At 30.3% G+C, this 20,948-nt stretch overlaps 2 protein-coding genes and 1 long non-coding RNA gene across 3 annotated transcripts; all 3 read left to right on the top strand.

Moving 5' to 3' along the window:
* The first annotated feature begins 5,977 nt into the window (after window positions 1–5,977).
* Window positions 5,978–6,692, top strand: LOC108479107 (uncharacterized). The gene is made up of 2 exons (XR_001870417.2): window positions 5,978–6,102; window positions 6,438–6,692. It is a non-coding gene; the product is annotated as an uncharacterized LOC108479107 (long non-coding RNA).
* A 4,719-nt stretch (window positions 6,693–11,411) lies between these two features.
* Window positions 11,412–13,172, top strand: LOC108477586 (uncharacterized protein At1g66480-like). Its single transcript, XM_017780116.2, has 2 exons — window positions 11,412–12,066; window positions 13,024–13,172. Exons 1-2 carry the CDS (start codon window positions 11,527–11,529, stop codon window positions 13,084–13,086), a joined length of 603 nt encoding a protein of 200 aa, XP_017635605.1. The 5' UTR covers window positions 11,412–11,526; the 3' UTR covers window positions 13,087–13,172.
* Window positions 13,173–16,897: 3,725 nt separating this feature from the next.
* Window positions 16,898–17,808, top strand: LOC108478507 (uncharacterized). Its single transcript, XM_017780966.2, has one exon. It carries the CDS (start codon window positions 17,172–17,174, stop codon window positions 17,574–17,576), a length of 405 nt encoding a protein of 134 aa, XP_017636455.1. The 5' UTR covers window positions 16,898–17,171; the 3' UTR covers window positions 17,577–17,808.
* The last annotated feature ends 3,140 nt before the right edge of the window (window positions 17,809–20,948 follow it).

Consider the following 20,948-nt stretch of genomic DNA (forward strand, 5'->3'; position numbering starts at 1 on the left):
TTTGGTACGTTTGACCATGAAGGGTAACTTTCAAACTCTTTTCTTCAATTAAGTTCACTGGATCAATTCTGTTTTATCCGATTTTAATTCAGCCAAAGCTTGGAGAGAAGGAATCTTGATTTTAATGGGCAAACAGCTTTCATTCCATAAACTAATGAGAAAGGTGTTGCCTCGGCGACGGTCTTGGCCGACGATCGATAAGCATAGAGGGTAAATGGTAACTTCTTATGCCAATATTTACAAATCTCGGTACATGATCCTTTTTGGCATTCCTTGTCGGTACATAATCACTTTTTTTTATGACTGTCAGCTTTGTAATAATGGCATATGAAGCGACTTTTACCCATTTAGTGAAATAACCGATAACTATAAAGATGATGGTGTCTGCTAGAAGCTTTAAACGAGATCGACTCGATAACATTCATGCCCCACATAGAAAAAGTTTATGAAGAAATGAAAGGAGGCACATGAATCTTGTCTCCATAAATTTGACATTTATGCTATAACTGATGCGATCCCCTTCCATGGTGGACCAACAATATCCAAACTTCATGATTTACTTGGCTATTATAGAACCATTAGCATGTGTTCTTCAAACACCCTTATAGACCTCTTCTAAGATTTTTCTAGTCTTAACAGCATCCACACGTCTTAGTAACCCAGGCATATCTTGATACGATCGTGCGAAAACATCTTTGAATTCTTGGAATAACTTAATAACGTCTCGTTTTGTTTCTGTGGTAATATAGGCTCCAATCTTCACCTCTTTTTCTTCTCCTAGGCTCGTGAAGTCCATTGACCCTTTGTAAGGTAGGGTCTATTTCTCATCTTGTTCTACCATCATTAAAAAATCAAGAGATATGCTACAATCTCTATCATTTTCAAATTCCTGAGATCCCTCTAGACACATATCTTGCTCAGAAGAAGATTCTAGGTTAGTAACAGCGTTGTTCATGTCGTTGATATCTGGAGACCTGTTGTAGGTATAAAAGAATATTCCAAAGAATAAATGAATCTAAGAATAATTATTTGTATGGTATGATCATGAATGAAGGACAAAAGCATATTTGAAAGAAAGTCCAAAGAATAAAAGAATCTAAAAATAATTATTTGTAAAGAATATTTGCTTAAAACGATAACAAAGATGCATTTTATTGAAATAAAGATATTGGACATAAGCCTATTTCACAGAAGGATTCTTATTGCTTCTAGGCTTAAAGCAACAAACGTGTTTTGAATATTACTTTAAATTGGTTCTAAGAAATACAAGGATCTCTTCCACAGTCACATTGTTCAAAACACTCCCAAGTATATAAGGGCAGATGCCTAATAAATTCTCTTCCCCATCTCCCTCTTTGTATATGGCATTAATGTTCAGATTTCCTAACATTCCTTCTGGGTTTCTAACCTTTTCAAAGAATTCCAACTCTTTGTTATCCATTAAACTTTGCATTAAAGCTTTGAATTCAGCGCACTCTTGGATTTCATGACCTTCTTCCGTGTGGAACTCATAATAGCTCCTCATCCCTTTGGGTATCTTCTTCGAATCCTGAATTATTAATCCCATGTCTATCATTTGTTTCAAAACCCATTTTAGTGAGGTTTTTACTTCTGCAACATTGGTTTTGGTTCTATTTCCTTGCTTCCCAATTATCGCATTTACCCTTTGATCTGAATGACTGGGTAACGAATTTCCTGCTACATGAGGTCCCGATGGATCATCAAATTTCACGATGCCCATCTTAATGAACCTTTTGATTAACTTTTTAAATGTGGTGCAGTTCTCAATTGAGTGTCATGTTATTTCTGCATGGTATTCGTATTGAGCATTCATATCATACCATTTCGAGAATGGAGGTTACAAGGGTTTCGAGTAAAATGGGGATACCACATGTGTGTCAAACAGATTCTAATACAGCTTTCTATATGTTATCGAGATAAGTGTTTTGTATTTGGCCTCGAATTGGATTCTTTCCTTGGAGGGCCTTGGTAGCTAATGGTTACGGCCCTTGGTTGGTCAACAGTAACCGATTTGGAATACTCTTTATTATACATGCTCAGGTTATTCACTTCATTTTCCTTGTTCTTTGGGGTTGATCTTTTGACTTTTTCTCTCACATCTATCTTCCCACTTCTTATTGCGTTTCAATCATCTCGCCAGACATTACTATATCTAAGAAGCTCTTCATAGCGCTTCCTAACATATGGTTAATGAATGAGGCTTTCAGAGTGTTGATAAAAAGCATCGTTTTTCTTTCTCTAGAAGAGGTGGCTAGACTTACGTTGCCACTTCTTTCTATCTTTGGGCATATTGCCTGAAGCTCTCATTTTACTTCTTCTCCATTTTTTGCAATGTGATTCTCTCAGGTGTCATGTCCGCCACATGACTATATTACTTCATAAAAGCTTGTGCTAAGTCTTTCTATGAATTGATTTTGGCATGACTCAGTTAGTTGTACTGTTTGGTAGCTGACCCGATCAGACTGTCTTGGAAGCAGTGGATTAACAGTTGATCATTATTGACGTATCCTGTCATCCTTCAACAGAATATAGTGATGTGGGCTTCTAGACAACTAGTCCTATTATACTTTTCAAATTTTGGAGTCTTGAATTTCGACGGGAGTAATAGATTTGGGACCAAACTCAGATCCTTAGCGTCAACCCCACAATGGTAATCAACATTCTCCATTGCTTTGAGTTTTTCTTCCAACCACCTGCACCGATCTTCGAGTTGTTTTGGCAGTTCCACCCTTACTTTTTTTATTTCTGCCATTTCGTCTAGATTAGGAACTACAGGATTGGTTGGATTGTCCCCTGGATTGGAACCTAAGCCTATTGGGTAGTTCATTTATGTCGAGGTACCAGTCTGATATTGTTGGGACCTGATAGTAACGGGTGCCCTTTGTGGATACGCGTCTGGTTGGGCTTAGATGCTTGTCGAGATAAAGCTTGGAGGATAGACAGGATCTTCATTATCGTTCCTCGAGTTAACTACAGTGCTCTTCTCTTTTTCACGTTCTCTAGCCAGCAATTACGCCAACTGGCTTATCATACTATTTTGGGATTCTTGCATTTGTTCCCTCATATCTTGTTGGATTCTGGATAATTGTTCTTGCATCTGTGCTTGTAATTGATCTTGCATATCTCTTTGCATTTGTTCTAATCTTTCCAATCTCTGATCCATTGCTTTGGTTTTGCGGTGGATACTGTAGTGATATCTAGTTGGTAAACTGTTGTTAGTTTCTAGATTACTGAAATGATTTTTTTTTTAATTAGGGTCCTTTTGTGAAAATCTAATACATGTGATGCAATGTAATGCAGATTCATGGGATGAATGCAAAAAGAAAGAGATGCATTGATTCTGAATTCAATTCTATCAGAACAACTTTTCTAGAAAACAAATTTCTTTACATAAAGTGGATTACATATGTGGCCTTACCCTTGTACTCCAAGTGAAGACATCGATCTTTTTCTTTTTATCCAGATGTTAAAATCAAATCTTGCGAACCTCCCAATTGATGCCTCTACTAACTTCTTTTTGCTTGATCCGGGCTGTGACCCATTGCTTACTCATCCCCGTGAGGCTTGTTAGCTTCTTTATGGAAGTTAATGGCTCACGAATAATCTTTGTCGGCTTGAATCCTCGGGCAGTAAAGCATAGTAGTATATGCCTCCACGGACTATTAGCCTTCTCTCGTTGTGTTTACTCGGACCATATTCGGACAGCCGTATTATATTCTACTTTATCAAGAAATCTATTTTCTATGATAAGCTTTATATTTAGGAACTAAACATGAATTAACACTTCTTTTCTATAATGATACAATACAATGCAATCATAAACAAAACAAAACAAAACACATCAGTACAGAAGAAATAAACAACAAATAGAGCACCTATTCAGGTGACTACTAGGGTTTAGTGCGACTCTACCTAGAGTGGGCTCTTACGGTTCACTATATGTGGTTCGGTTCTAAAGAAAAGATATCTGAACCAGCAGATTTCTCGATCCTCACCCATGATAGGCTCATATAGACTGAGTTTAGTTCAGGGGAATATATTTTCCTATGGCTATATGGAGATGAAAATCTCATAAAAACATAGGTACGGATGTATCCTGGAAGCGATCCACTATCCTATATGGAGGTGAAAACCTCACAAGGGACTAGTTTCTCACTCCCACTTAAAAGGGTAAGACCGAGCGGTCATGCAATGCAATGTGCAAAAACATCTAATAACTCGAACCAATAAAGTAGATATTTCAACTAAGATCACAAAGATGATAGATGAAATGCGATGAAAGGATCGTATTTTAAATCAAATTTTTAATTTTCAACGAAAAGACATAAATTAATCAATTTACGGCTTGACTCTCAACTCTCCAGCGGAGTCGCCAAGCTGTCGAAACCATTTTTTTAAAAACAGGGTCGACTTTGATTTCGAAAACGAAAACGAACATAAGAGTCTCCACCAATCTTTTTTTGTTTAGGTGTGATCGGATCACCTCGTAATTTGATTGTTTTAATAAAATATTTTGTCTTACTAAAACAGTGATTTTGGTCTACGAAATTCGAGAAAACGGGTTCGGGAGTCGGTTACTTACAAGGAAGGATTAACACCCTCGTAATGCCCAAAATTGGTACCTAATTGATTAATTAATGTCTTAATGTCGAAAGTTAAAAATCCGTAAAGAATTTAAAAATACGATCCTCATTTTTTATTAATGTTAATTTTACAAAAAATGTTTAGGTAAATCGAAGCGGATGCTAAAGACCTTCTTGTCCCGAAGTAATAAAATGTCACATCCAGTACGTTAGGGCACGACATTTTAAACCCTCGAGAATAAGCTTGTCTTTTGATTTTCAAAACTCATGCATTTTAACTTTAAAAGGATATCCGGTCATTTGAGTCAAACGAGAAAAATCGAAACCCAATATGTTAGGGCACGACCTCTCAAATTTCCAAACACGGAATATTGCCTTTATTAGAGAATTTTCTTTTTATGACAGCAAATATGAAATTTAAAACGATGTGTATTTTTTTTTTGGAGTAAAATAAAGCGATCGATATCGGATACACACATTAGGTCTTAATACACGATGTGATTTAAACGAAATAAAATAAAAAAGGCAATATGGAGCATAGAATAATAATACATGAATTAGATGCCATGTTAATGAATATCAACAATATGAAGATGTTAATAAATAATTTCTAAAGCATATGATGGCAATATTCAGTATAATACACCATTTTGATATCAATATTAACAAACGAAGAAAACGAGGCAAAATAATATATAAAGCAATTTGAAGTAAATAAGATAAAATAATTTGAAATACGTAAAATAAATTAAAATAAATAATATACAAAGCAATAATATATGTGATACTTTAAAATAACATATAAAAGAGTTTAAAATATATGAAAAATATTTAAAATAAATAATATGTGAAGCATCTTTAAATAAATAATATATATAGAAAACTTAAAAATAGATAATATATAAAATAATTTAATATGATATATAATAAAAGCAGTTTAAAGTAAAAGGTCAAGGATTGAATTGAAACCGGAGTAAAAATATAGGGTGTAAATCGTAGATGATAAGACCAAAATAGGATGTGCTTAAAAGGCGAGGGGTTAATAGGGAAAATATCCCAAACCCACCAAGCATGCCATCCCCCCTGGTAAATTGAGGGATTAAATTGAATGCAAGACAAAATCAACGGGGTCAAATTAAAAAATAAAAAATAAGCAAAAGAACTAAATTAAAAGAACAAGAATGAGGAAGGGTCAGGGGCGCAAATAGCCCATCGAAGCCAAAACACGTTGATCTTGGCCACACTCGGGTCGGGTCTCGGGTCATGGCCAAAATGCTGTCGTTTTGGATCTCTGAAACTAACCCTTAAACGGCGTCGTTTTATTCTCTTATTTAAACTAAATAAAAATTTAAATCAACCATTTCCACTACTCTATAAAAAGAAAAAAAGAAAAAAGAAAAGCCTCCCTTTCTCTCTATCCCCGCCTTGACCGGCTCATGGGGTTCATCGGTGCTTCATGCACCTCCGCCTCTGTCGACGACCCCCGGAGTGAATCCAAGTAAGCTTCCCTTTCCTTCTATTTTCCGCCCCTTTTTATTTAAAATAGATTTGTAAAAACAAAAATAAACAAAAGAATAAATGGGAAACGAGAAAACGAAGAGAAATCCCAGAAAAAGATTAAAAAATGACACCTTTTAAACTTTGGATCTGATTCTTTTGATTGCTATTGTGTCTTTTTGTATTGATTTTCTATCTATATGTAAAAGAAGCTACAAAACGATTTCTCTTGGGCTTTATAGCTGAGAGAAAAAGAAATAATACAAAGAATTTCTTTACTGTGCTGTTTTTCTCTTTTCGTCTCTTTGTTGTTGTCATTTTTGCATTGGCTTGTAGGTACAAGAGTACGGAGGTACGTGGTGGTACAAAGGCTGTCTGCTGGAGGTTGCTGAAGCGACGTAAGGCTGGTGTGGCTAGGGTTTCCTAAGAATGTTTTCTCGTCTTGGGCTATTTAGGCCCTAAGTTTGGGCTAGTTTTATTATTATTTTTGGGTATTGGGCTATTTTGGAACATTCTGTGCTTAGGTTTGTATGGACTATTGTAAATGGACAAGACTTATTTTATTTTGATTTAGCCTCTATTTCTCATTGATTTTTTTAGTCTAGGCCAAAATTGGCCTATTACAAATTTTTATTTTATTTTTAATATATTAAATATTGACATAAAATGTTAATAAATGATAAAATGTTTAATTATTTATATTTAATAAAATAACAGTTTATTGATACAAAATATTATTTGATAAATGATTTAGTATTACAGTTTTATTCTCATAATAAATATTAATATTTTAATAATTTTAAATTTTAAATTTAAATAATCTTTTATTTTATTGAAAAATATTTACATTAATATTTTAATTATGAATATATACTACAATTTATTAATATTTAATAATAAATACTTTCCCATATAAATCATTAATATTCTAATAATATAAATAAATATGAGTACTTGTTTAAATTATGTTCAACTTAATTTATCCCTTTTAGCTATAATGTACCACTATTTACTCTCATATATGTAATATATGTAACTTCGAACTAAGTTTTAATTAATTATTTTTATTATTAAATTTATACAAGATGTTAATTATTATAAATATGATCTTATTATAAAATAAATTTTGGTTGCTACAAGGAAATGCTTCTATAGTATTTTGTAACAAATATAATTGATGGTGTGTTTGTTTCGCTAAGAATAATTTTAAAAAATTAAGAAACAATCAAAAATATTTTATGTAGAATCATCTAAATATCAAAAATATAATAATTTTTTAAAAAATTAATCTATTTTCCAGAAATAATTTTTAAAATTGACAAAAAATCGATTAATTTTAACGGTGGTGCAAATATATATACGAATAATGTCCATAAATCTCATGATTCAAAGTGAACTTCAATGGTAGCTTCCCCTGAAGCAAAAACGTACTGCTCTAGTTGCCATTAAAGCCATAAAAGACTATCTAAATTTATTCTTTTCTACCTATAAGCTCCAATCAGAAAAGAATATATATAAATAAAGGAAATGAATTCTTTTGATTGGACCATGCATTACTTTTTGTATTAGGTCTGGATAAAATATCTTCCTATGTTATACTATTCAATACTTGACGGTGAATCGATTTGATAGCCTAAATATTGTTATTCATAATATTGATTTGATTTGATGTCATTGAAATATAAGTTATTGTATTGAATTTACAAGCAACAAATTTATCATTTTTATGAGATTAAATCTCGAATTATTGCGAAGTAAAAAAAAAACAATGAAATTATGGAAGTAAATATTCTCACATTTATTGCTGCAACGCTTTTCATTCTAATTCCTACTACTTTTTTTCTTATAATATATGTAAAAATTGTCAGTCAAAGTGATTAATTTGAATGAAACTTGGCTTTTTATCAAGGAGTTAAGAAAAAAAAAATTCAAATCTCACGTCTTAAATAAAATGAATGGACTAGAATCAACAATATCTTATAAAACTTGATAGTATGGTAAACAAAAAGTAAATCTTTCTACCATACTATTTATTTCTATTATTGTTGTTAGAATTAAATGACTCGAATCATTATTTAAATAAAATACGGTGGTAAAATAAAATAAAAGTAAAATCTATATAGAACTACACTTCTTTTATTTTATTTTAGAATAAGGTTTTTTAAACCTTATTAAACTCCATCTATTTTATATTGATTAGAATAAGGTGTTTCAATCTTACTAGAATATGGCTTTACAAGTCTATAAATAGACATAGTCTATTCCTCTTGTAATCATTCGAATTCGACATAGTGAATTTTCTTCTCCTCTACCCGTGGTTTTTTTTCCCAAAAGGGTTTCCAATTAAAATTTGTGCGTTTTTTTATTTTATTTTATTTTATTTTCACAATTGTAATGTATAAAGATACAAGCTTAATATAGATGAATCCAATTAAATATATGTACTGTACATAGTATCTCAAATTTAGCGCTTCGTGGTTCAAAAATGTTAAATCTCGTCTCAATCATCATTTGTCAAGATTATTCGGAGTAAGTTCCTTGGCTTGGACGAGACACTTAGTCCACTTCGCTATTTTTTAAATCTTGGGAGGAATATGTTCGATGGAATAATTTCTTAGATGTATTATCACATCCCCAAGGGTTATGCCCATTTTTTTCAGGTCAACAAAATCTTTATGCTCAAAACCTCGATTCAAGTAGTCATTTATTTGGTACCTTCCAAGGATCGGAACTACCATTCTAACCCTTCTCGGGGGATTCCATCCACAAACGCAAAGTTTATGGCTGACTGATATTGCACCATCATTTAGTTATTCCAATTCTTTTCCTAATAGCAAGTCACGTGTATAGAACTAATTTTAGAATTGATCATAGTATAAAAGATATTTTAGAAGCATATATTCCTCCAGGAAGACGATTGGGGTGGGGCCATAAGGGTCTTTATGACACAATTAATAATTCAGTTCATTTTCAATTAGGTCTTGCTCTAGCTTTTTTAAGGGTTATTACACTCAATTTAATGGAATTTATTAATTTTAATGGTTACCCAATCATGTCAAACATGTTAATTATAAGAAATTACATCAGATTTAATTCCTATTTGACTTTCCAAATACATCTTTAATAAAAAAAAATGATTATACGTTCTTAAAAACACATCGAGTGTGTTTGGACACTAGTTATAGAATAATTGAATGAAAAAATATTTATGAGGGAAGTAAGTAATTATATAAGGAAATCTAATTCTTTTTAATTATAAGGATACAGATGACATGACGTCACCGTTTTATATCCTTTCTCAATCCAAACATACCGCAATTACATTGGAATTGTTGGACAAAACACGTTAGTAAACAAAAAATATATAAATATAAATAAACAAAGATTTATATATATATAATAATAATAATTGAATAATTTATATTTAAATTATCGGATATGAAAAACCAATAAATAATAAAACAAAAAGCAGAAATCAAAAAGAAGAAATGAGTTTTATTGGATGTTGAAGTCTGTTTTACATAGTTTCTTTAAGACAGATTCGACCGCTCCTTTAGTACTTGGAGAAACGTTGGTCGAATATATCCCAGGATACAACAACACAATGATCGAAACAGTAGCACCTCTGCATAAACAAGCGATGCCTTTTTCTATCACCGAAACATTGAAAAATATAAAGAGGAAAAGAGAAGAATTTTGGAGAGAAAATAATCTCGGTGTGAGAGAGTGAGATTAAGTAAAAAATTTTTGAAGAAGTCTTAGCCTTTTATAAGCATTTAAAGTGGAGGAATTTTTGAAAATATCCATGTATAATGAGACAAAATCTGCATTAAAAGGGCAATTATATCAATTTAATTAGAATGAAATCAAATAAGGATATATGTCCTTTTATATCAAATTTTGTATATAATAAATTTTATGTTGGGCTTCACATTTTGCATTGCCCACATTGCATGAGTACGCCCCAACCTCAATGAGTTTAGACCTACACCTTTCCTATACACGAGATAAAATTCTAAACTTAATCATTCAATTATATTTTTAGTGGGTTATCATAAATATGAAACCATAATTTTATGATTCAACTTTCTACTTTTACCTATTGAGAATATGCCTCAAAGTTCCCATAAATTACAATGTTTCCAACAAGAATTACACATTATTACGCTGCAAAGCTTAATATATTATTAGGCCTTTGCATTAGCAATTGTTTTGATAGAATTGGGTGAAGTAGATGAGATTTAATTAAACTTAGATAAGGTAGCAAGTAATTGTGAAAATCCAAATAGATGAGCGGAATGTCAATTTAGACCTTGTTTCATTCTAAATCAAGCTTAGCAGTCGTTCTAATGCCTGGTAGGAACAATGGGAAAAAATGGATTCTTTCCCCTAGTTGTCAAATTAGCACATGTGGATTTTGTTAAATTAATATTCCCACATGTGCTGTCTTAATCCCATGTGGGAGTGCCATGATCCTAAACTACTTTTGACACCACAAACAAGACAACATCAACCATTTCGTTATCCACCCCCATAAATTCCATGTCCTTTTCTTCACTCACTTCCCTATAGATTTATTATATTTAATAATTAAAACGTATTGAACTAAATGGGTTTACAAATAAAAAAAAGTTAAAAATAATAATTAGATGAATTTTAAATAGAAATCGAGTTAAGAGAATTGATTCTAAATATAAAAGAAAATTTTATATCCGTTTTAAATTAAATGAATTACTATATTGATTAAGATGTGTTATCCAACAATTATATTAATATTATAATAGATGAAGCTTTAAGTAATGAAAATAATTGCTGGTCAGAATTTACAATGAAACAGAGGGTTATTTTCTAAAATGCTTATATACCTTATATGATTAAGGTATTATAATTATTTTAAAATATTAGATATTTCTATAATTTTGATACATAAATAGTTTATGTATTTTTATTTTATTTGGTGTTATCTTAATATTGTGTTTAATTTAATTTGAGTTAGAGTCCGTTTAACTTTATTTTCGAAGCAATTAAAAAAAACACTTTTGAAATAAAAATATTATTAAATAAGATGTTTTCAATTTTTTCATAAATAAAAAATTTTATTACTCAAAAATATTTTTAACTCAAAATTATTTTTAAAAAATATTGCTAAACTAACGTTAATAACTAGTATATATTAAAATTATCTAGTTAAATTATTCAAAGCCTAAAATTTTGTTAGTTATATATGTGTGATGTATTTTTTTTAAATTTAATGTGAAAGCGATATCTTACGTACTTGTGTTCTCTGGCATTGCCAAAAAAAAAACACACATGTATATATAAATACCCTAATGTTACACCCACCATAAATTAATCTTGTTGCTTTAAAGTAAGCCAAAGAGAAACCAAGCCAGTTTTGTTGTTAAATAATCCTGAGTGGTTGAAAATGGGGAATAGTTTGGGTGGGAAAAGGAGTAGCAAAGTGATGAAGATAAATGGGGAAACATTCAAGTTGAAGACACCAGTGACAGCTGAAGAGGTTGTTAAGGATTATCCAGGACATGTTTTGTTAGAATCAGAGGCGGTTAAACGTTATGGTATTGGAGCAAAAGCATTGTTTCCATTTCAGAAACTGGAACCCAACAGGCTTTATTTCTTGGTAGAGTTGCCTGAGGAAAGGGTTCCAAGGAGGGTTCGATCGGGTTTAAACATGAGTGCTAAAGACAGGCTGGAGAGCCTGAGGTTGTCGAGGAGATCTGTGTCGGACCTCTCACTCCTCAAACACAAAAGTGAAGGGTCTAAATGTGGAGCAGTGAGGGTTAAGATGAGGATTCCCAAGGCGGAAGTGGAGAGGTTGATGAAAGAAGGCGAAAACGAGGCCGACGCTGCTCACAAAATCATGCAGCTTTGCACGGTGAAACCACAGCTACTGCATTGGAAAGGTGACCAAGGAAGCGCCGTCGCACAAGGTTTCAAGGGCAGACAGGTTTGTTCTCACCACCAATTCTTCCTCTTTTCATTAGCTTTGTTTGTTTGTTTGTTTTCTTAAGCTAGATTTAAGGCTATGTTTAGCGTTTTCTTTGAAAAATCTCTTAAGGTTGTATTATTAAAATCATGGTTTCACACACTCAATAATAAATATTGGGTGGACTAATAAAATATATTATATTTTTAAAAAATAATATAAATTTAAATTTTAAAGATAATATTATTGAAAATAATAACTATAAATTTTGAATATAAATAATAATAAAATTTATTAATTTTTTTTTCTTGTAAGCCTAATTTTGTTGTAAACTAAACTCTATAAAAAAAATAATGCTAAATGAGCCTAACTCATAACAGTTGACATTTATTTAGTAATGTTTATCCGTTTAGTTGCAAAGTGTGAATGGTATGACGTAAGGAATGGGAAGAAATTAAGGGATATTTGGAAGTGGGTGTACCAAAACAAAGCACACTAGTCCTAAGTACAAAAATTATAATAAGTTTAGGACGACTTCATATCATTAACTAATTGGGCTTTTCAATGCATTTGATCACATCTGGATATTAGCTCTACAATTAATTACATGCATCTCTTCTTTGAGATTTCTTTGTGTCATGTAAATTTTTAGTATGCCATATTAATCACATTTAAAATCATCACATATCTCTTTATATTTTACGTCATTTCCCATGATAAATATTGTAGTTAATTTCTTCTATTTCAACTTTCAAGACGTGCATGCACGCCTTCTAACGGGATGCATGCATATTATTTTATTACAACAGAAATTAAAGATGAAGGTGAAAGGGAAACACCCATATATAGTTTATTCCCGTTTAAATATAAATCTAATGCAAAATAAATAGTTAAAAGCATCAAAACCTTACAAAAAAAATGGTTCGACAACATTAGTATTTTCAAACTGAAATATTTGATTCATTTTTATTCATGCAGAGAAGGGTGAGTTTCGTGCCAATCAATGAAGGAGGGAGCTGCCAAATCCCGGTAACGTCATAGCAACCCCAGATGTGAGAAATTACGTATATTCTAAATAAATAAACAAATCAGAGCAATGGAAGATAGGGGTTCATTCACATATTCAATTTTCCGTATCCTCCCCAACCTCACCCTACATTTTCATTCTCATATATATATATATATATATATATATATGTACATACTTTAAATTCATAAGCTATGATCAAGCTTTTTTTTTTGGGAATTTATGAAAGAGCTTAGAGCAAGAGATGTAACCTTTGCTCGGAATGATTATGGAAATCTTGTGAATCATTCTATGTATTTTATTATACATGGAATAAGATTTAAAATTTGAAATAAATTAAAGAATTTTATTTGTAAAATTTGAGTTGCAATTGTAATAAATCCTTTTATTTTTCTCTTCAATGAAGCTACATCGATTAAACTTGATTTTGAATGACAAGTTTATTTGATGTGGCTAGTGTCAATGGTAGTGGCCTTTTCGACTAACATTGCGATAGGATATTACTTACCATATACAAAGTTAACAATTTATGAAATAAAATATTTGGACTTTAAATGTTGTTGATAATGTGAAGTATGCAAGCCCCTCTATATATAAAGATCAATCTACTTGAAACGACTTATCTTGAAAATTGGATTGGATTAGATCGGATCAAACAATTGAATCCATTAGGTTGTGAAAATTGGATTGAGATAACATTAAAGACATATCTCCAAACAGCTCACTTTATATTGATGTTTCTCATTATATCGCATGCATCTTGCTATTTTGGCTGTTGTTTAATAAGGATTTAAGTTGTAATTAATCTCTAGTATGTTACTAAGTTTCGAAACTTTTATATATTTGACAGATAATTTTTATTGAGTATTGGTAGCACTTATTCATTCATAAGTTTGTTTTTTATTGCATTAATTTGCTATATTTTTCCAAATTGGTTGTGCTCTAAAGTTATGCAGTCTTCTATAATTTTAAAAAAGGAGTTGGTTTTTTTTTTTTTATTACAGAAATACTGGTTAGAAACATTTTTTTTTAACAAGATCGCTGGAGATAAAGGCTTGGTTGAAGACAAATATTTTTGGCATTGAAGGCTACGGAGATGAAAGCTTTGTGTTGTAGATGCTGGGTTTTTTCTTACCAATTGATAATTTATTAGATCAGAAAGTCTTCTAAAATAAACTTTCTAAATACAAATAGATTATGTTGAAATTAAAAAAAAAAACTGAAAATTAAGATATTAAAAAAAGTTGAACTTGTTTTTGAGTCGAAGAACTAGGAGAAATTTGAGAAATTTTATTTGAAGTTTTATTTTGTTTTATTTTGGTTAAAAATAAATTTGGAATATTTAATTTTGAGGTCCTAGCATATTTTAAAATAAAAATTCTGACAAAAGTGACACTTGGCATCTTAAAATTGGGTCACATGCAAAAATCTGATAGAATTTAACACCGTCAGCCCGAGGTATCAAAAAGTTAAGCATAAGAAAAATTGAGGTACTAAATCAGACAAATTAAAAGTAGAGGTACCATATTGACAATTACATTAAAACAGGATTTTTGTCTTTATCCCTTGTAGAAATAACCTCTGAGCAATAAATTCAGTTTTAACTAGCTTTTTGATAAGTTTAATAAATTCTACAATTTTTAATAATTTTAAAATAATGTTTATTTTTTAATAATTTTTACAATTTTTAATTTTTTACATTTTAAATTTTTGACCAACCATCAGCAACATTAATGATCAATGATTGACACGAGGTACATCTTCATTGGTTGAGGATTTTTTTAATACCGTTAGTTTTAGGGGCCAAAAAGTAAAATAGAAAATTTAGGTACCAAAATTAGACAAAAAGAAATTTAGGTACCAATGTGAAAATTTGAGTTTAGTTCAAAGGTAAAATTATGAATAAAGCCTTTTTTTTAATGGGATAATGACAAAAAAATCTCCCCCTACTTTGACAAAATTGTTAACGTGGTATCTGCAATTTTTTGATACTTTAGCCGACGGTATTAATTTTTGACATACAAGAACGTCTGGCTCACTAAAAAAATGACACGTGGTTTGTGGGACACACTGAAAAGGCAAAACAGAGAAGAAAAAGGGACTCGATAAAAATTTACCTTTTTTATTTATTGTCAAAATTATTTTGAAAACATAAATAAAATAAGAACCATTTCCACTCCATGCTCAGTTTTTTTTGGATTGACAAAGGAGAAAACCAATCCATGCTCTCAGTTATTGACATGGGAGAAAATGAGGTTAATTCATCTTGGAACCAAAACTAGTGTAGAATCATCTATAACAACATTTAAAACTTGAACATCCAGAGCCAAATTAAGCCTTTACAACAAACATCAAACAAGAATCATTATCATGAAATTAGTTTAATCATCACCATGTTTAACTTTTCTTCCTACTTTTTCTTTTAAAATGTTAAAATCCCTTTTAGTGAACAATAAACTTATTTGCATTAGCAATTGATATAATCATTTATTATCAAATTAGTAATTATTTTGGTTTATTAGTTTTTATTTTGGTAAATAAAGGTTGTAGAAACTATTACAAATAACTCATTCAGTCATAATCAATCCCTTTAAATCATTATGAATGAGCTTTAAAATATGATCATACCTACAAAAATTTGTAAAAATTTAACTCCCATCTAAGGGCCTGTTTAGCCAAAGCATCCGCAATCCTATTATCTTCCTTGTTAACATGTTGTATTTTCACTTCCTATTAAATTTTTTTTTTTAGAATTATACCATGTTGTGAACTTTTTCCAATCTTAATATTTGGGTAGGAAACTTTTTACCAACGTAACTATCGAGCTAATTGCTTGGGTACTATAACATATATACTTATATTTCTCCAATAACTATATTGGAATAAGATTATATAACACTGACGAAAGCCATTTCTCACCCACCATACCTACCGATAGTGACATTAGTCTGTACATACTCTCTTTAGCAAAGAATCAAATAACTTCTTTTGAAAGTTTATTCAAATAAGTTATTTTTATTTAGGTTTAAATATACTAAAATTACTTATATCTTGTTGAAATTTAAAATTTAGTCTAGTTTTGGGACAATAAGTTTCTATACTTTTTCATTTAAAATCTTGATTTCTCCGTCAATTTTCCCACTAAAATTGATGATATGATTGTTATAAAAAAATAAAACAACTCTTTTAGCTCTAATGATTTATATTTTTTTGTCAAGCTCAAAAATTTATGAACAATTACAAAAAAAAGTTTTAAAAGTTAAATGATTTTTGCATTTTCAATAAAAATTGGAAATTAAAATCTATTTAATTAAAAATAAAATTAATTAAAATAATTCACTTGAAATAATTTGAAATTATATTAAATATTAAAAAACTAAATAAATGATAATAAAATCTACCAAACTTTAAATTATTAGTAGGGTACATAAATGTAGTTTAATAAATAAAATGATAGAAATCCCAATGCAATCCAAGCGATTGTTGACCTCTTTCAAGTTTCAACGCCAGCTTCAAGTCCATTATGAATTTCGTTTATTTTTCGTTAAATCACTAATCATATGCCCATAATTTTGTATGCAAATTGAGTTAAAATCAATTTATTTAACAAGAATAAATTAAAAAGGATAGGCCATATATTTCTTTAACACGTTGATTGATTTGAATGGCATCCCTGGTATGTAGTTATCAAAACTTGAATGATTAGACCTCTGTTTCAATGAACTAATCATGCCATGTGTGCACAACATGAAGCATTCCAAGGTGGATTCATACAGTTCATAGATAATAAATGTTGTATTTGGGTTTATAAACTTCATTATTGATATGCAAATTAAGATTGTCGGTGATTATGAATAAAATACTCTATCGTCACTTAATCCTTCTCATTTCAAACTCCCCCATATGCATTAGTTTAGATGGTGGGGGCCTTTACTTTTGGACCATCCTATACCTATTCCTCCTTGTAGTAGAAATTGAAAAACAAAATAAAGAACCCCTAACAACCCCTCTCATTCACTCCATTTTCCTCTTACAATTACAAACTCCCATTATCTCTTCTTCTTTCGCAAATTAATTTCCTCATCTTCAGTTCGCCACCATGTCAACGAAAACGACCCGTTTCAATCTGCCGGCAATAGCAGTAACCATATTCTTGGTAATCGCCACCTTTGCATACCCCATCAACGGCTTGAAATCAAGGGAGCTTGATGAGAGTGGTGATCAAGGCGTCAAGTGTACCCCGTCATGTACACAAACCCCTCCTCCACCACCTCCGCCATGCCCTCCCCCACCATCACCACCGGCGCTGTCTCCGCCACCTACACCGAAAAAGCCGCCAACCCATTGCTGTCCACTTCCCCCTACTCCACCATCTATTATATACACAACTGGTCCACCAGGGAGCCTTTACCCTATTGACCAGAACTTTGGTGGTGCGAGCCGGAATTTCCAGGTGGGGTATTTGGCTTTGCTTTCTGGATTCATGCTCCTTCTGGCTTTTTGAATGGGGATTATATTAATATAGATTTAGAATTGGGAGGGTTCCTAGGATCTTGTTCAAGAATTTGATATGGTAAGAGAAAATAATTTGTCGGAATAGAAAGTTTAAGGAACTATTAGTTTCTTTACCTGCTCTATCATTTGATATTGTTCTGTAATAACAAATTTACCCACTTTTCATTTTACCTCCTCAACCAATCAATATATAAATTTGTTTGTCAATGTTAGAAAAATAAGCTTCTTTCAAGATTGAATTCATTTCATTCAGATGTCCCAGAATGTGCACAACTTTCAAGTTAAATAATAGGTTAAAATTTTCCATAAGTCCCTGTGCTTTTTATAAATTCAGAATTTAGTCTATATAATTTTATTTTTAAGAATTTAGTCTCTTTACTTTTTAAAATTTCAAATTCAGATCCAACTATTAACGCTCTTGAAATTATTTTGTTAAATTTAAGAATAAAGTGAGTATTTTTTTATTTCAAAATGTCACACCAATAAATTTAACTAAAAATAATAATAATATTAACATTTGGACATAAATTTTGAAATATAAAAATAGAAAGATTAAATTTCTTAAAATAAAAGTATATAGATTAACTTCTAAATTTATGAAAATATAAGTGCCTATGACCAATTATAACCTAAACAATATTAGGACTCTTAAGTTTTATTTATTACTTGAAAGATTTAAAAGGCATTAATGTTAGTGGAAAGTTGCGGATAGATGATGCAAAGTTAGGTTATGGGTGGATTCAATATATTTATTTAGTTTCCTGCATAATTTATTTATTACTCGGCTTTATTGTTTCATTTAATGTTAATATTTTGTAATTACTAAACAATAGTAAAGAGATTGTTGGCTGGATTATTTCTTCTTTTTTTTTGTCATTTTATAAAAGCATCCAATTCAAAATTCTTAAATTTTATTATATTTAAAAATAAATAAATTAATTGACTAAAACTTTAAAAAAATCATTCCAAAATTTAAATATAAAAATTTCACTCACTCCACAAAATGAAAATCCTGATTTTTAATTTTATAATTAAATAAAAAAAAAAAAAAGAAGAAGAAGAAGTTAAAGGAGGTTTAAGGATTGATGAATGTTTGAGTTGCCTATCATTAACCAACAACACACATAACTCAGTGTGACAAAAAGAGACGATTCTAGATGAGATCAAGATCAACATCGATTATCACCAACTGATGGGTCCCATTTTAGCACTTCAATTTGGTATTTTCAGACATCCAAACGTCCATTGCTCGGTCATGATGACTTATGTGTTGAATCAATACAAAAATGTTGGGCACAACTTCACATCACATTGTTTAAGGGTACGGATTAAAACTCTGGCTTGTGTGAGGCTGAGTCAACGTAGAATTATTGGTTTGAGTTTGGTTCAGTCTTAAAAATAAACTTTAAAATTCTTCTTAAGTTCAATTTAAATTAAAAATATTAAATATAAACTTAATTCATTTATTATATTTTTTAAAATTATAATACATCAAAATTTAGTAAAAGAAGTAATCAAATCTCGTTTTACATCTTCCATTATAGATTGGAATTTTTTTTAGGATTCTGTGTTGGAAAGATGCATTGATTTAATTTTATTGAAGCTGAATTTATTGACATTTAAAGTTAGTTTTCATACTCTTCTTGTTTAATCATTTTTCATGAATATCATTCCTATTTAGTTTGCTCACTCTGTTTATTTCAAAATCTTTTTTTTTCTATTTTATTCTTTGAAATTACTTCTCTTAAAACCATCAGATAGAAACATCTATATTTGAGTTTCAAAAGCTAGGCAATTAAGAAAAAAAGAAAAGGAAGGATATGTTTGTGATTCAGGTCGGGTCAGATCAAGAATTCTTACTCAAGGCTCAGAATGTTCAAAAAACAAGTTTTATTTTTTATCGAAATCTATTTTTTTGACTTATATTTTTTTCAAAACTCTTTCACTTTTTGTGCGGGCCTTCAGACTTAGACGAGTGACCCAACTTATAATCAAATTTAGAAAACGATGCAAGTTTTATACATATACTATTTAATCCTAAATTTAAACCCTAAATAATAATAAAATATTCCTTGTTACTTAATCTATAATCTTATTACATAAATTGTTATTTTCATTACAAATTCTCTTAACCAATTAAATTACATTGTTCATCATCTTCTTCAACATTTAAACTCAATCACCATGCAAACCACAACCTTTTACATCTAATTTTAAAATGAAAACAGTGAACACAACCATTAATAAGAAACAATCAACAATGGGTTTGAACAGTTGCTGCTTATCAGCCTCCTCATTTGTCTCCCTCCAGTAAAACTTATTCTTACACTTAAAGGAGAGTCCAATATACGAAAAGATGAGCTTCCTGAACAACTTCATATTGGAAAATATGAACATCACATATATAATAAGGGTAATTCATGTTATTATTTACTATCATGATAGGTTAGCCCAAATTAAAAGTGATCTAATTTGGTTAAAATTTTATTCGGCTTTAATTATTAAATAAAGTATGGGTCAAATATGTGTAGATACTCTAATAATTGAGTTCTAATCAAATTCTAATTAATAATGGGCTAACTAGAATTTGATTAGAATTAATATGCCAATGTTATAAATATTAGGGTTATGGTCCCCAAATTACACACAAGATATCTTTTATAATATCTCGTCATTAAGAAAGAGAGAGCAAATATTCTCTGAAGTTCTTGTGTGCTAATTTGGAAGATCAAATCCCAAGATCGGGTAAAACTTCAAAAAATTCATGAATTCAAGTACGCTTCCGCATCTAGTTTTGTTTTTGATTTATTCTTGATGATTAAACATGATAGATCTTGGTTTACAGTTCTAATTTTATATTAGATATTATTTAAAATTCTAACAAGTGGTATCAGAGTTTTGTCATATTAAATCATTGAGAATGAATTGATTCTTTATTAATTTTAGATTGATTCGTTTTTCTTTTTTAATTTTATGGATTTGATATTTTAATTATATATTATGTTGAATCTTTGAGATTCTTGATAAATTTTGGGTTTCGATTCTTTAAATAAAGTTTTAAGGTTTTATAAATATAATTTAGTTTAATATTTGCATATCCTATTCGAAAGATGAAGGTTTATTTATAATCAATTGATGAAAATTGATTTGTGGGATTTCTTTCTCTTCTTTTCACACAATTATTTTATAAATTTTGGTTAAAATCATTATTAAATTAAAATTACAGACTTACAACTTTTTGCAATTGAAGAATTCCAATTGGGTTGTATCATTGGTTTTGAAAGTTAATTCACTTGATAATCGAATAAATGAATGTTGGTAAGATATATTTTTCCGCACTATTTGTTTTAAATTTTCTGTT

The sequence above is a fragment of the Gossypium arboreum genome, chromosome 12 (assembly GCF_025698485.1).
Source record: "Gossypium arboreum isolate Shixiya-1 chromosome 12, ASM2569848v2, whole genome shotgun sequence".
In the NCBI taxonomy this organism is placed as follows: Eukaryota; Viridiplantae; Streptophyta; class Magnoliopsida; order Malvales; family Malvaceae; genus Gossypium; species Gossypium arboreum.